The 14,981-nt window shown below is 36.1% G+C and overlaps 1 protein-coding gene across 1 annotated transcript in view; it reads left to right on the top strand.

Moving 5' to 3' along the window:
- LOC140522086 (uncharacterized) overlaps positions 1-14,981 on the top strand; it is a 28,207-nt gene that overhangs the window by 11,274 nt on the left and 1,952 nt on the right. Inside the window, exons 7-13 of the mRNA XM_072637122.1 lie at positions 4,314-4,442; positions 4,498-4,526; positions 4,611-4,692; positions 4,797-4,841; positions 6,960-7,009; positions 7,705-7,851; positions 13,323-13,478. Of these exons, the coding sequence (XP_072493223.1) occupies positions 4,314-4,442; positions 4,498-4,526; positions 4,611-4,692; positions 4,797-4,841; positions 6,960-7,009; positions 7,705-7,851; positions 13,323-13,478 (638 nt within the window). The remainder of the gene's footprint in view (positions 1-4,313; positions 4,443-4,497; positions 4,527-4,610; positions 4,693-4,796; positions 4,842-6,959; positions 7,010-7,704; positions 7,852-13,322; positions 13,479-14,981) is intronic.

Raw genomic sequence — 14,981 nt, 5'->3', positions numbered from 1 at the left:
ATGTAAAATTTCTTCCTCTAAGGACATGAACGAATTGGGCATGCAGGTGAGAAAGCCAGAACAAGAAAAAATTGAAAATCCCCAAGTAAATCCCCAATCAGAAAGACTGAAAACCAGAAGAGAGATTAATAAAATGGAAATTAAGAAAACTATTGAAGTCATAAATGAAACTCAAAGTTGGTTTTATGAAAAACCACAAAATTGAGAAACCTTTGAGCCATTTGATAAAAAAAAAAACAAAACCAAAGAAGAAAAGCAAATTACACTATCAAAGATGAAAAGGGTTGAAGTCACCTACAATGAGCTGGAAATAAAAACATTAACTAGAAATTACTTTGCCCAACTGTATGCCCATAAATTCGACAATCTAAAGGAGATGGATGACTATTTTAAAAAATGTGAATTGCCCAGATTAAGAAAAGAGGAAGTTGAGTAGTTACATAACCCTGTCTCGGAAAAAAGAAATTGAACAAACCATCCATGAACTCCCTAGGAAAAAATCTCCAGGGTTGGGTGGATTAACAAGTGAATTCTATCACACATTGTAGGAACAGTTACTTCCAATATTATATCGAGTATTTGGGAAAATTGGCAAAGGAGTCCTCTCAAAGTCGTTTTATGATGCAAATATCGTTGTGATACCTAAACCAGGAAGGGCCAAAACAGAAAAAGAAAATCCTGGACCAATTTCTCTAATGAATATTGGTGCAAAAATTTTAAATAAGATTTTAGCAAAAAAAAATACAGCAACTTACCTTGAAAAGAATGGCTCATTATTAGGAAAACTATTAACATTATTGATCATGTCAAAAACTAACAGAAACCACATTATTATCTCAAAAGATGCAGAAAATCCTTGGACAATATACAACACCCATTCCTACTGAAAAGACTGGAGAGCATAGGAGTAGATGGAACTTCCCACAAAATAATAAAACAATAAGTAGTATCTACCGAAAACCTTCAGCAAGCATCATATGCAAGGCATATAAGCTAGATGTACTTGCAAGAAGACCAGGGGTGAAACAAGGATGTCCATTATCACCAATGTTATACGATATGGTACTAGAAATATTAGTGGTAGCAATAGGAGAAGAAAAAGAAAAGGAAGGAATTAGAATAGGCAAAGAACAAACTAAGCTATCTCACTTTGCAAATGATATGATGATATACTTAGAGAATGCCAAAGGCTCTAGTAAAAAACTACTTGAAATGATAAATCATAAAAAACTTGACAAAGTTTCAGGTTGCAAAATGAATAGATCTTCTGCATTTCTATATATTATTAACAAAGCTCAAGAGTAAGAGATAGAAAGAACAATTCCTTGTAAAGCTAGGTTAGACACTATAAAATATTTAGGAGTCTACCTGCGAAGAGAAATCCAGGGATTATCTGAATACAATTACAAAACCGTTTTTGCACAAATAAAGACAGGTCTAAGTAAGCGGAAAAACACTAGTTGCTCATGGCTAGGCCAAGCCAATGTTAAAAAAACATGACAATTCTACCTAAGTTAATTTACTTATTCAGTGCCATAACAATCAAATTATCAGATAATTATTTTCTATAGCTAGACAAAATAATATCAAAATTCGTCGGGAAGAGAAAAAGGCCCAGAATATCAAGCGAACTAATGAAGAGAAATACCAGGGAAGGTGACCTTGATCTACCAGATCCCAAATTTCATTATAAAGCACCAATCATTAAAACCTCTTGATACGGGCCAAGAAACAGAAGGGCAGACCGGTGGTATAGCTTACGTCCTTCCGACGCAGTGGTCAAAGAATATAGCAATCTACACTTCGAGAAAGCCAAGGAACCCAGTTTCTGGGATAAGGACTCACTACTTGACAATAATTGCTGTGACAACTGGATAACATTGTGGTGGAAACTAGGGTTAGAGCATTGCCCAAAACCGTACACAGGAATAAATTCCAAATGGATACATGCTATAGGAATAAAGATTGATACTATAAATAAATTAATGGAGCAAGGAATAGTCTATTTTTCAGATTTATGAAGAAGGGAAGAATTTTTGACTAAACAGGAGGTGGAAAGCATTATGAAATTCAAAATGGAAAATGTTGATTCCATTAAACTGAAAAGCTTTCTACAACCAAACCCAATGCAACGAAGATTAGGAGGAAAGCAGAAACCTGGGAAACAATTTTTGCAACTAGCGTCTGTGATAAAGGCCTCATTTCTAAAAGAGATGGAGAAGTGAGTCAAATGTACAAGAATAGAAGTCAATCCCCAGCCCATTACTGGTCAAAGGTTATAAATAGGCAGTTTTCAGAGGAAGAAATAAAAGCTGTCTAGAGTGATATAAAAAAAGCTCTCAAGAACTTTTGATTAGAGAGATGCAATTCAAACCAACTCTGAGATACCACATCACAGCCATCAGGTTGGCTAACATGACAAAATAGGAAGATGATGCATGTTGGAGAAGATGTGGGAGAGATGGAACACTAATCTCTTGTGGGTGGAGCTGGGACCTGATCCAACCATTCTGGAGAACATTTTGGAACTATGTCCAGAGAGCTAAAAAATGTGCACAGCCCTTGACCTAGAACTACCTCTTCTAACCATGTATCCCCAAGAGATCACAAAAATGAGAAAGAGTCCTAAATGTACAAAAATATTTATAGCAGCTCTCCTTTGGGTGGCCAAAACCTGAAACTCTACGGGATGCATATCATTTAAGGAATAGCTGAATAAAGTGTGGCACAGGAATGTAATGGAATACTGTTTTGCTATAAGAAATGATGAACAGGAAGATTAATAAGAGGCCTGGAAATAGTAATGTGAAAAGATTGTGAGTGAAAGGAACAGAACCGGGAGACCTTTGTACACAGCAACAACCACTATATGGGAGGAATTTTTCTGCTAGGCGTAGCACTTCATTGCAATGCAGGGATTTACATAATTTCCAGTGGTCTCTTAAGGCAAAATGCCTTCCACATGCAGGGAAAGAACTACGAAATTTCATCACATAATGAAGCAGATCATTTTCTTTTGTATTCTGTTTTGATTTGTTTTAGGATTTCTCTCATTCGTTTTAACTCTTCTATGGAACATGACCAAGGTGAAAATATATTTAATTGGAATGTAAGTGTAGAATCTATAACAAACGGTATGCTGTCTCAGCATGGACATGGGGAGATAGGGGGTTACAGGGAGGGGGGAATCTAAGATATATGGAAATGACTGTTGAATACTGAAAACAAATGATATTTTAAAAATATACAATAGTTTCAAAGCTTCAAATTTTGATTTCTGAGATATATCTCCAACATGTACATAGCTTTCTTTTTCATTAATGGTAAAACACATATGTGGAAAGGGTGTTTATATATTAATAACTTTGAATTACTAAAGGAGATGACTAAAACCATTTTTCTTTCTTGAAATAACTCTCCAAATGGCAAAAGTTTTTCCATCATGTCTTAAAAATATTTTATATACGTTCTTTCCTATATGGATAAACTAAACTTAAAAAGTAGCTTTTATATTTTTATAGTTTTGAACATACACTTCCATTAATTTTACATTTTCTCCCCCTCCTTCCCTTTCCCCCTCCCCAAGACATTCTGCAATCAGATATAGGCTGTACATGTATTTTCCTATCAAACGTTTTTTCACATTAGTCATGTCATATAGAAGAACTGGAGTGAATGGGAAGAGCCATGACAAAGAAAATAAAACGAAAGGAAAATTGTCTGCTTGACTCTGAATTCACACTCCTTAGTACTTTCTCTGGCTGTGGACGGCACTTTCCGTCATGAGTAAAGAAAAACCTTTTAAGACATAAATTAATGGATACCAGAAGTGTAGAGATGCCAGTAGGCAGCACTGGTAAGGAAAGAAATGAAACTGTATTATTAACTGTTATTCTACAAGTGTGCATCGAAGTGGATGTATTCAAAACATAATTCTAGCTCTTTATTTCTGAGATAAGAATATCATTTATACATTGTTTGAAAGTACCTTATTGTGACTGCTTACATATTACGCGAATTTCCAAATTATACAACTAATTAAGGAATCATCCACACTGGGGTCCCTTGTGATATAATTGCATCAATCACTGCCATTGTTTGGAAGATATGATGCTGTGTTGCAGCATCAACTTCATAAGAGCCCCCTGGGAATCTTGAGTATCTATCCCTTCAAAAGAATCACCTTTACATGTGTCACTGTGGAGCATGTTATGTACTGCTCCATATACAAATATGTAAAACCCTTGAAGTAGGGTCTATTTGAAATGTGCGTTGCATGTTGTGTTAACACTATATTCTTGTTTTATTTCAAGAACTGATAATTGATTCTAATTGCTGTGATGCAAACGCCATAACCGGAAGTACACCAAATTATGGCTTTCATTCTTTAATTCACATACTGGGATCCAACAAGCCTATTCGTTTTGTGGGAAGTTGTGATGGTATTATATTGCTGAAATGCACTTGTTGATAAACCTTTCATTCTTTTTCTTTCAGATTCTCTTGAGAGACATCAAAATGTGAAGGTAATAAAAATGATACTGTTAATTTACATCTGATATTTATTCAAAGCTTTCAATATAACGATCTTCTTCTTATTGGTTTCATAGTCCATTCAACCCACTACAGAAAAGCATGTTTATTACACGAATGATAATCTTGGAAATGGAGTTCAGGAAAAACGAAAGTCATGTAAGTGTCCTAATTCTATAATTTAGGAAGAAAGAAAGTATATTTTTAAAAACGTAAATATTCATATCCTTTTTTCCTTCCATTTCTCCCTACTTATCTTACAGATTTAGTGGAAGAAAGGAACTTAGATGACTCAGATGATATTGACGGTATTGTCTCATTTTCCCCTTTTTTACAAGTAGGAGATTAGGTGATTTTTATTTTCAAAAAATCACACCTAATAGGAGATGTGCCCTGCAGTTTTCAGGTTTTTGCTGTTGTGTTATGAGTACCGTATTTCAAGTGGCATTTTTGTACTTGCTGCCTCCTTTCTACATTTCCCAAAGCCACATAAATTGAGTTATGTATGTATTATCGCAATTCAAGTTAGTATTTATTAAGGAACGATTATTTATCATGTGAATATCACATTCTTGCTGCTTTATTGGACGATGGAAAGATAAAAACAAACAGTTTTTTTGCCTCAAGAAATTTACTTTCTCTGAAGGGGTACAACGTACAAACTGTGTTAAAATGTCAGTAGTATGGAAGGTAAGGGAGAAGAATTACACTGCTCCAGGAAAATTGAGGGGTGAGAGATCAGGAGAAAGGGTATTGGTTGTGGAAGAAAGGTTTCATAGCCCCGAGAACTGCAGCAATAAGGTACCACAGAAGGATTGAGAGCAAGAGAATGGCCAGTTCAGGGTCTTAAAGAGATTACTTGATGACTTTGTGTAGAAGGAAGCAGAGAAGGTAGAATTCAGAAATATGAAGACTGCTTAGTAAGCTATGGCAAAAATCCAGGTAAAAGTTGAGGAGTTCGTGAAATGGGGGTTCTTTGATACTGATGAAAAGGGAGAGGATGACAGATGTGATGGAGGTAGAATCAACAGGGACTTAGCAGCTTTTGCATGTGTATGTTTCTTCATACACACACATACATATATGGATGAGAGGAGTATCAAAGATACGGGCCCATATTCCTGAGAAGATGGCATGCGTTTACCAAAGATAAAAAGTATTAAAGACTGTAGATTTAAGAGCTGGAATGGAGAGAAAAGAAAATGATGAGTTCAGACTTGTTCATGTTGAATTTGAAGCTTCAGGAGGACATACAGGCTGAGAGATCCAGGAGCCAGTCCCAAAAGATGGTGCCCAAAACACAGAACAGTATTTAGGTGTGGTCTGACGAAGGCAGGGGTCAGCTGGATTTATATCTCCCTTCCTCTGAACGTGATTTCTATTTTGATGAAATCTAAAATTGCTTTGTCTCTCACGGCTATTATATTGATTCAGAGAAAGCACATCATCCAAAAAACTCCCAAGAAATTCTGACAACCATTTCTATGTAATTCTCTATCCTGTTCTTGTACTTGCGTTTGTTATTCTGTCCAGAAAGATGACTTGTAGGAATTTGTCAAATGCTTTTCTGAAAGGGAGGCAAAGTATAATGACAATAATACCCTGTTCCGTCAGTCTAGTAAGATTGTCAAAATGTGAATATAGTCTGCTATGACGTGTTCTGACCCTATCTCAAGAAATCATGAGAGTTGCTAACAAATAGCATCAGAAGAGGTTATCCATGAAGCATAGAACTTGAACAGTATGTGATCACGACCATGTAAGGTCAAGAAAGAGTAAGAACGAGGATAAAGGCTATCAGATTTAGCCTTTAGAGACCATTGCTAATCTTGGAATCAGCAGTTTCTGTAGAAGGTTAGATCCAGGGCAGACAAAAGGGTTTGACAAATGAATATAAATAACTCTACTACTTGGACAGTGAAAAGGAGGGCAGATATCAGATAATATATTCCCAACATTCCGTGAAGGCTAGCAAGCCTCTCTCCTGCTCTTTCATCATTGAGAAAAACAAGTAACCCAATGGATTGATTACTCCTGGCCTAACTACCAAAATGATCACACATGACCATTGTTCATTAGTTTACCTTTAATTTTCAAATTTTACAATTTCATCTGGAATGAATACATAAATCAATCCTCACAGCTTCCTGTGATTTGGTATAAAATGAACATCTCACAAGCTACTTAAAATGCAGCAGTTGATTGAGATTACAGAATAATTTGATGAATGCATGATCAGTGAAATCGAATTTTCTTATATTCATTCCTTTCTTGAAAAGAGAATACAATGGATAACTTATAGCTGTCCTGATTGCCACTGCTGATAAGAGGGGGAGGTTTCATTTCTATGAGAAAAATGCTTCTGAATAAAATCACCTCTTACTTAAACATTAATGCCCATTTAACCCAATAATTGGAATTTAAAGGATCATCAGAGGAAAGTCAAGAAAGTTTTGATAAAAGTGACCTGGAACAGGTATGTAATAATAATATTCCAATTTCTGATATTTTGTATTATGCAAAGTGCCTTTCATGCTAGTTTGCTTGCAAGACTTTCATAACTTGGTTTACTTTTCAATGCTTTTTGCAATAACTTTAGAAAATAATGCATGTTTCAGTGACAACGAATAGGAATAGTTAATCTGAAAATGAATAATTTTAGAAATTGTCTCCTAGTCAAATATGTCCATTGTGAATGCTGGAAATTTGATGATAAAGCTGGAATTTACTTCATTTCTCCCTATATATTAAAGAAGAATGTTTATAATCAGGAAGACGTGATTATATATATTATACATATGATATAATAATATATGATTATATATCGTTATTTTATATACGTTATATGATATCATACATGATATCATATATATATGATAATTTTCACAAGATTCCTAAATAATGTAGCTTCTAATTGGGTTAGGTGGCATACTAGGTAGGGTCAATAAGACCTAATTGTGAATCCATCCTTGGATTCCTAGCTAAGTCTATGATACTGGACAAGCCACCTTACATTTGTAAAATGATTATGAATATTGCTTGTCTCACAAAATGGTTGTGAGAATGCCACGAAGTTTTGTGAAAATCTGAAAGTGCGACAGAAATGTTAGCCATTGTTGTTCTTTAAATATTTGTTTTTTTAATTTTCCCCTGCTGTCATGTATTTTACAGGACACAGTACAGATGGATGCAAACAATTGTGATGACCTCACTCAGTCTTCTGTCACAGCTACAGAGGGTGATGATTTACCTGCCTTAAACTATACGAATGTTTTGTTAGTGATGGAACAACTTAGTGTTGGTTGTGATGGTACGAACGTTTTACAATTTCCTAAGAAAATAACAATGTTCAACAGAAACCAAAGATGTGTGTGTATGCAAGAAGATACAACTGAAGTCCTAACCCATTTTCTCATAGCAAAGTAGAGGTCAGCTTAATCTCTGGCAGGCCTTCACCAAAGAATCACTAAGTACCTATTGTGTGCTAAATATTCAAAGTTTAGATAAGTTTCCTCATTCAATGTGCAATCTAGTACGGAATATAGCCTACATAGATAACTCAAAAATTAATATGTATATTCATATATATATGTATATGTACATATACGTATATATGTACTATATACGTGTGCATATATATGCATATATATATATGTATGTTTGAGAAGCACAGTCATATTGCTGTTTGAGGTTCAGTGGGGGAAAGACTATCAACATTACAAAATAAATAACCTGTGTGTGAAGGTAGCATTTGAGTTGACTTTTAAAGAATGAGTATGAATTCAGTAGGTAGAGATCATGGGAAAATAGGGAGATGAAATGAACATTTTCAACCATGGAAACTCTGAGTAGAAAGGTAAAAAAGTGACACTGAAAAATCCAGTTTTTCTGGACAATATATACCTGTAAGAATTAAATATGGAAAGTTAGGATATTACACATTTGCACAGGGCCTTGATTTTGTCTGTAGTGCACACACTTAAACGTGGAACTTCAGTTTCATAACGTATAAAATGTCATACTTCACAGGATTGTTGTTGGAGGAGGTGTATTTTGTAAGCCTCTAAGTGCTATATTATATAATCTGTGTTATTAATACTGGTTGGTAATAGGAGAACCATTGAAGAGACTGAACTGACTACGAGTATAAAGATCTCAAGGAGTGAACTCTTTCATGAAAAGAATAGTCAAAATATGATAATCTTTCATAAAATGGCCCCAAATATCAAACATCTTGTAAATATTCTGCCTAGTTTTTATAATTCTTCTCTCAGCATGGCATATAGAATAGTGCACTGGACACGATGCCGTGAAGAGCTAGGTTCAGATTCTGCATTTAACACGTTCCAGTTGTGCGAATCTTAACAAGTCTTTTAACTTCTCGGTGCCTCAGTACCTTCTTTTCTTTGAATCGGTGAGCTAACCAGTTCCCTCAGTGTCAGCTTCTCTTCTACTCCAGTATGTCTACATCCAGCAATTGGGTTCTCTCTTGTTGCCTCACTTCAGTTCAACAGTGAATGAATATATGAAGAATTGGAAGTTATCAAGGAAAACCCAATAATCAAGTTCGTTGAAACTGTAACGACATAACGAACATTTCTAACTCTGGATTAGGTCTCAATTTGACTCCATATGTCTCTCAAGAATAAAGGGGCAGCTATTTTCTTTAGTGCTCAGAACCATTTTTGACCTTCCTCTGGTGTTTCAAGTTACCAGAGGTTTCGCCAATGAATAAATGAGGATGGATATTTCAATGTGTGAATATTACATACTTGTTGATATTATAAATCTCTAAAGAGGAAACAGTGTTTCCATACAATTATGTAAAGCAAAACATATTTATATTTCTAAAATAATTCACTATATTTTCATTATGTAGATATTAAGTATATAATCCCTTGGATGAATCTTATTTGTCCCACCCAGAATACACCTCAAAATACTTCCTTTTCACAAATATTTTTCTTTCATTGTGAAGAATTCTGAGCTTTCAGATTTTTTTATATCAATTAATTTGTCACTTAGAGATTGTGTTTCATTGCCTACAGTGCACACATAGAAATAGGTTATTGTCATCTTCAATGTAAATTTTTGACAACGCATTATTTTGCAATATGTGAGGATTTATACGTGGATATGATTTTGTCATTGCCAGAGTATTTGAATTCTAAGTATACTGCTACGGTTCAGCGGATTTTAAAATACTCATGTTTTTATTGACTTGCGTTTTTCTCTGTACAGATTTTATTAAACTTGTGAAAAATGAAGATGCAATACTTAGATATGATCGATCAGTGGTACGTAAAAAAGGACATTGTCCATTACTCACCAGGAAAGTGAAGAGTTTAGAAAACAAGATTTGTGGACTGAGGGAAGAATTATCAGAAACAAGGCAAATGGTGTCTGACTTAGAGCAACAAAAAGCAGAATGGAAAAGAGAACTCCTTAGCACCAGGTATGGAACTCATGATTTTAAACAAATCCTTGGAAGCTTTTCTCTTACCGTTGAAGAAATGTGATAGAGGATTTGAGGTTAGGAAGGCCAAAATACCACCTCATTCAAACAGTATTATGAATGAGCCCTACTTACTCATTTTTACTCTGTGGATATCAGGTAGAGATGCATTTGTAGTGAATTTTGAAAACTGTAACACAAGTAGCTGTGTTTCATTTTTTTCAACATGAAGTAAAAAATCACTTCACTAATCAATAGTAATGGAAAAATGGATGTAATTTCATATGCATCCCCCTCTACACTTTTCACCGGCGAATTTGAAATGTATCAGAACTCGGGAATTTGGAAATAATCTTTTGTTCCAGCTCCACACAATTTATGGAATTTCTCTTCATTGAATACAAGAAACAAAAGCATCCAAGTGAATATATGATACAGTTTTGATAGAATTAAAATGCCCTGCACTAGCCTGGATAAAAAAAATGGGTTCCCCTCTGATTTTGATGACAACTGGCAGAGGGGCAATAAGTGCCACGCAAAGACCAGAGTACCACGGGCAGGTCACCTGGAATGAATTCACAAACTCAAACATTTTTGACATCAAGGTAAAGCTTTCTGACACTTTTCAGCAGCAAGGGTTCTTAGGGAAACTGCAACCCTAGCTGGGTACAGGTAAAGTTTATATACGATAGTCTATAGGAAAACATGTGCCAAATATGCTAAGCAGATGACTCAAGGTGAGACTAGGCAATGGTTAAGCAGAGGTTATTTGTTAAAGGAACATGCAATTTTGGTATCTACCTGGCAGGTATTATACGCAGAGTTCACAGGGAAATAGCATAAGGAGGAGTGGCAACTGCATAGAGATGCGGTTTTAGGACTGAAACATCCCTAAGTCCACTAGTGGTCAGCACAGACTAACGGATGCCAGATTGGTCTCACGAATATCTTGTTGGACAAGAAAAATGTAAGGGAGTGTTCCTATATCTAAATCGAGGAAACATATGATGGGTCAATGAGTAGTCAATGTCGTTCTGGCCATGTTCACAGACTGTTCAGCCAGCACACAGCTGTTCAAACTTCTGAATTCTATGGTTGTAACTGGCTATTGTATCAGGTAAGGAGATAATAGTTGTTGCTGTGACAGGCTGTTTTCTTGCACTGGGGAGAAACTGCCTGAGATAATGTTTTGAGGCTAGGGAGAAATGCGATTTTGAAAGAGAAACGTGATTTTAGAATTGTGTCCAAGCACAGGCACCCAAGAACTCCATCAGTTTCTGACACATCCTGCTTTGTGAGCCTGTGCAAGTTACGTTTATTCTCAGTGTTATAGGGAACAGAAACAGGTCAACTCAAAAGTGTAGAGCACGGACCACTCTGCATGAACAGAGGGAGTTCCTTGACAGGGAGTTCTCTACATAGATCGAGTTCCCAATAAATTAATCTTCTTTTCCTTTAGAAATCCAGATGTGTATATTCAATGGTATTTCATCCTTATTTCTACTGCATTGTCATTGAAAAAGGACAATTTTCATCTAGGGTTCCCGGGAAGCAAGAAGAAATTGAGCAAGACGCTGAAGAAAAGCTAGTTCTAAAAATGAGTCACCAGTTCACAAAAAAAGAACGACGTGGTGAAAACGTGGAGCTAAGACAGGAATTTCAATACCCTCTCAGAACTCTGGACCTGGAATTGAGAACAGAAACAAATCATTCGAAACAGGTAAATTGGAATTTTAAAGTCACTATTTCCATCTGTTCTTGGTAAGAAAACTTGTGGGTTCCCTGGGAGTGGGGAAGTGAACATCATACTCTTTTTAATCTTGAGAAAGGACTAGGATTTTTATGTCTAGTGTAAGTAAGTTGGGTCTAATCATTTGTAGATATGTACTCATGAATATAAAAAAAATATATATCCCATGCAGTAGCATTAGAATGTAAAATTGCAGTCTAAAGAGCCATGAAAGAGTAAAGTGAAATTAGTACTTTTTAAAGTATGTCTCACAGTAGAGGATCACTATGGCGGAGTGAATAGAACTAACCTGATATCCAGAGAAACCTGGGTTCAAATGTTGCCACGGAGTTCATCTCACCTACCCCTGAGCCAAAGGTTTCAAAGTCCCCCAGATCTGTCCATAGAACTCAGTACTGGAGGATCTGTTTGACACCACTGCTCTATCCTCAACTTTGATAGCAACATAAGTTCCAGAGGATTCCTCTCCATTTTTAGAGAGAGTCTCCTTATCTGAAAATACTTTGGGCAATGCAAGTGCAAGTTCCTTCTCTTTTTCTCTTCCTTTCACTACACTTTAGCACACATCCTTCAGGCTTTCAGAAGAGTTTATTGGTCTCTAGGGTCTTTATGTTTTACTTATTTACGTGTTGATTTACTTAAAATTATTGCAGACTTTCTACATGGAGGAAATGCAAACTCTCAAGAAGTCAGAGTACTGGACTGAGCCTATTCATAACATGATATTTAGTGAGGATTACTGTCAAATTATACAATTAGTTACAAAATTAGGTTCATACATATGAGTTGGGGGAAATAGGTTTAGATAGCATTTTGCCTGAAAAGATATAAGAATCGTGGCCAGTTCTAAACTAAAGTTGATTTATTGATGTTATTTGAGAACCCAAAAGCTAGCGTAATTTTGCATCTTATTCAGAAAAGTATAGCTACCAAAATAGAGAAGGTGAAAAGCACTCTCTACTCCGAAGTGAATAAGTAGATAGGCTTATGTTGTTTAACTCATTTGTGGCTTCCTCAGAATTATGCTCGCTAATAAGCAGAATGGCAAACAGGATGAGGAATGCCCTTGGGGACCATGACTTGTGAGGATCTGTTCAAGAAAATAGAGCTATTGATCCTTTTATGTTCAAGTTTTTGAAGGAGAGTCATGTGGAAGAAGGACGAAGCTTGCTCTGCTTCAGTGTAAGGATAAGAGCTAAGAGCCATGGATAAGAGTTGCACAAATGTACATTTTTAAGATTAATGAGAAAAAACTTGCCAACAAAGAGAACCATCCACAAATCGAATGAGTTCACTTGAGATATGGTATCTATCCTCACCTGTGAAGACTTCAAGCTGAGGCTTGTAAGAGTTAAGGACTTAACCCTGGGTGTGGATCGCCCTGAGGAGTGATTGAGGTTCCTTTCCAACTTTGAAATGCTTTCCTTCTTGTTGCTTTTCCTTTTCAGTAGCCTGTTTTTCTTTGAGTTTTTAAAGTTAGTTTCCGTGCTTTGTCCGATTCTGTATTCCAGTTAAAGGTAAAATGTTGTTGCTGACTGTTGAAGGAAAATGGTGATAAAAATTTTATGAACTTCTTGTCCGCAGGACGAAGAAGAGCTAAAGGAAACTCAAGGACCACTTTTTCCGGGGCTAAATGTTATAGCTTTGCAAAGTGGGATTCTGAACAATCCTCTTTCGAAGCAGAAAGAAAACAAAACAACTGCTTCCAAAATCACTCAGACTTCTGAGATATTTACTTTGGTCATTTTCAAATCTAACTACATATTTTGAAAGTTCAGATTTCGGTTCTTCATTTTGGGACATCTTTGTTATCCTCAGTCCCGTCCATCTGTCTGCAACAGATAGTTCAGGACACAGGTAGTGACTAAAATCAGCACAATACTGTTTGTCTTGCTTGACCGTTTCTTTTTCTTTTAATTGAATGATCTCTCCCGAGACCCAACTTTACGTCTACTGAAAAAAGTTCCTGGTGCACAACAGTACCTCTTCCTTTCTGGACATAGGAAAGGGGCAGCACATCAGTGTCACTAACTCCTAGCTTAGAGAGAGAAAGGAATGCAACTAGGTAGAAGGTGACACCTCAAACACAAACCATTTTTCTTCCTTGATTAAGGGATATCATCTGCTTGTACTTTTGAGGGAAGAGAGTGAGGGTTCTGAAATATATGTTAATACATTGCTCTATTTCACCTTCTTGTCTCCCTCATCTTTCATTAAAGAAAAGGAATAAAAGTATTTGCCACAGAAATAAATTTCACTTAGGTTTCTGACATAAGGCTCTATCCGGGCCATGAATTCCTCCATTCGCTCACATTCATCATTGCTCAGCATGATAGAAACATAAGTTTCTCAAATGCCAAAATTAGAAATTTTCATTTTCTTCTGTTTTTCAACAGTTGTTTGAAGTAAATCATTTGGGTTGTTGGCCCTTAGTAGTCCTTTGGTGCTTGCACACTGGAGTGCTTCATTGAACTCACCTGTGACCAATTCATGCTCTCCTTCTGGCTTTTTAGAAAAGATATCATAGAATGCAGCTTCTAAGCTATTGGATAAAACGCTGTTCTCTGGTCCTGAACGGGATCCAACGCTTCTGGAGGAGTTTGGTTGTGATGGTAGTGCAATACTCATATTTTATTATTTGGCCCCAATAATTCTTTCATCATTTCTTTAACATGTCATGGTTAAGACTAGGTTACCATCAGTAGGGGACCACATTCTAGGCCTGACTTTTCCCTTCCCTAAAATGAGAGATTTCAACTTGATAACTTCTAAAAGTTTTAAATCAATGATGCTATGAAAATGCGACAGATCCATGAGAAAATCGATTATTCGTAAGACTTCTACTAAGAAACATAAGACTTATGAGTTCATTGTTCTGGAGTGAAGTTCATTGTACCAGGGCAAGGAGTCTCCATTTAGGACAAATTCTTAATATCAACTGCTGAAAGGAAATAAGCTATTGAAAAAAGTGTGCTAGATTTGGAGTCTGAAGAGACCTGGATTGAGATATTGCTGCTGACACTTACTGAGTGTGATAATGGACAGGTTGTTCAATAATGTATCCTAACCTAAGTTCTAATCTGTAAAACGGGGAGAAGAATATCAATATTTCCCGCATCAGGGTGTGGCAAGGCTTAGGTGAGACAATGTATGGGAAGTACTTTGCTGAATACCACCAAAGGCAATGTGTCACGAAGACTTTAGAGAGGCCTGGAAGGACTTATGTGAACTGATGATGAGTGA

This window comes from Notamacropus eugenii, chromosome 2 (genome assembly GCF_028372415.1).
Source record: "Notamacropus eugenii isolate mMacEug1 chromosome 2, mMacEug1.pri_v2, whole genome shotgun sequence".
In the NCBI taxonomy this organism is placed as follows: Eukaryota; Metazoa; Chordata; class Mammalia; order Diprotodontia; family Macropodidae; genus Notamacropus; species Notamacropus eugenii.
This window is presented reverse-complemented; position numbering and strand designations above follow the sequence as displayed.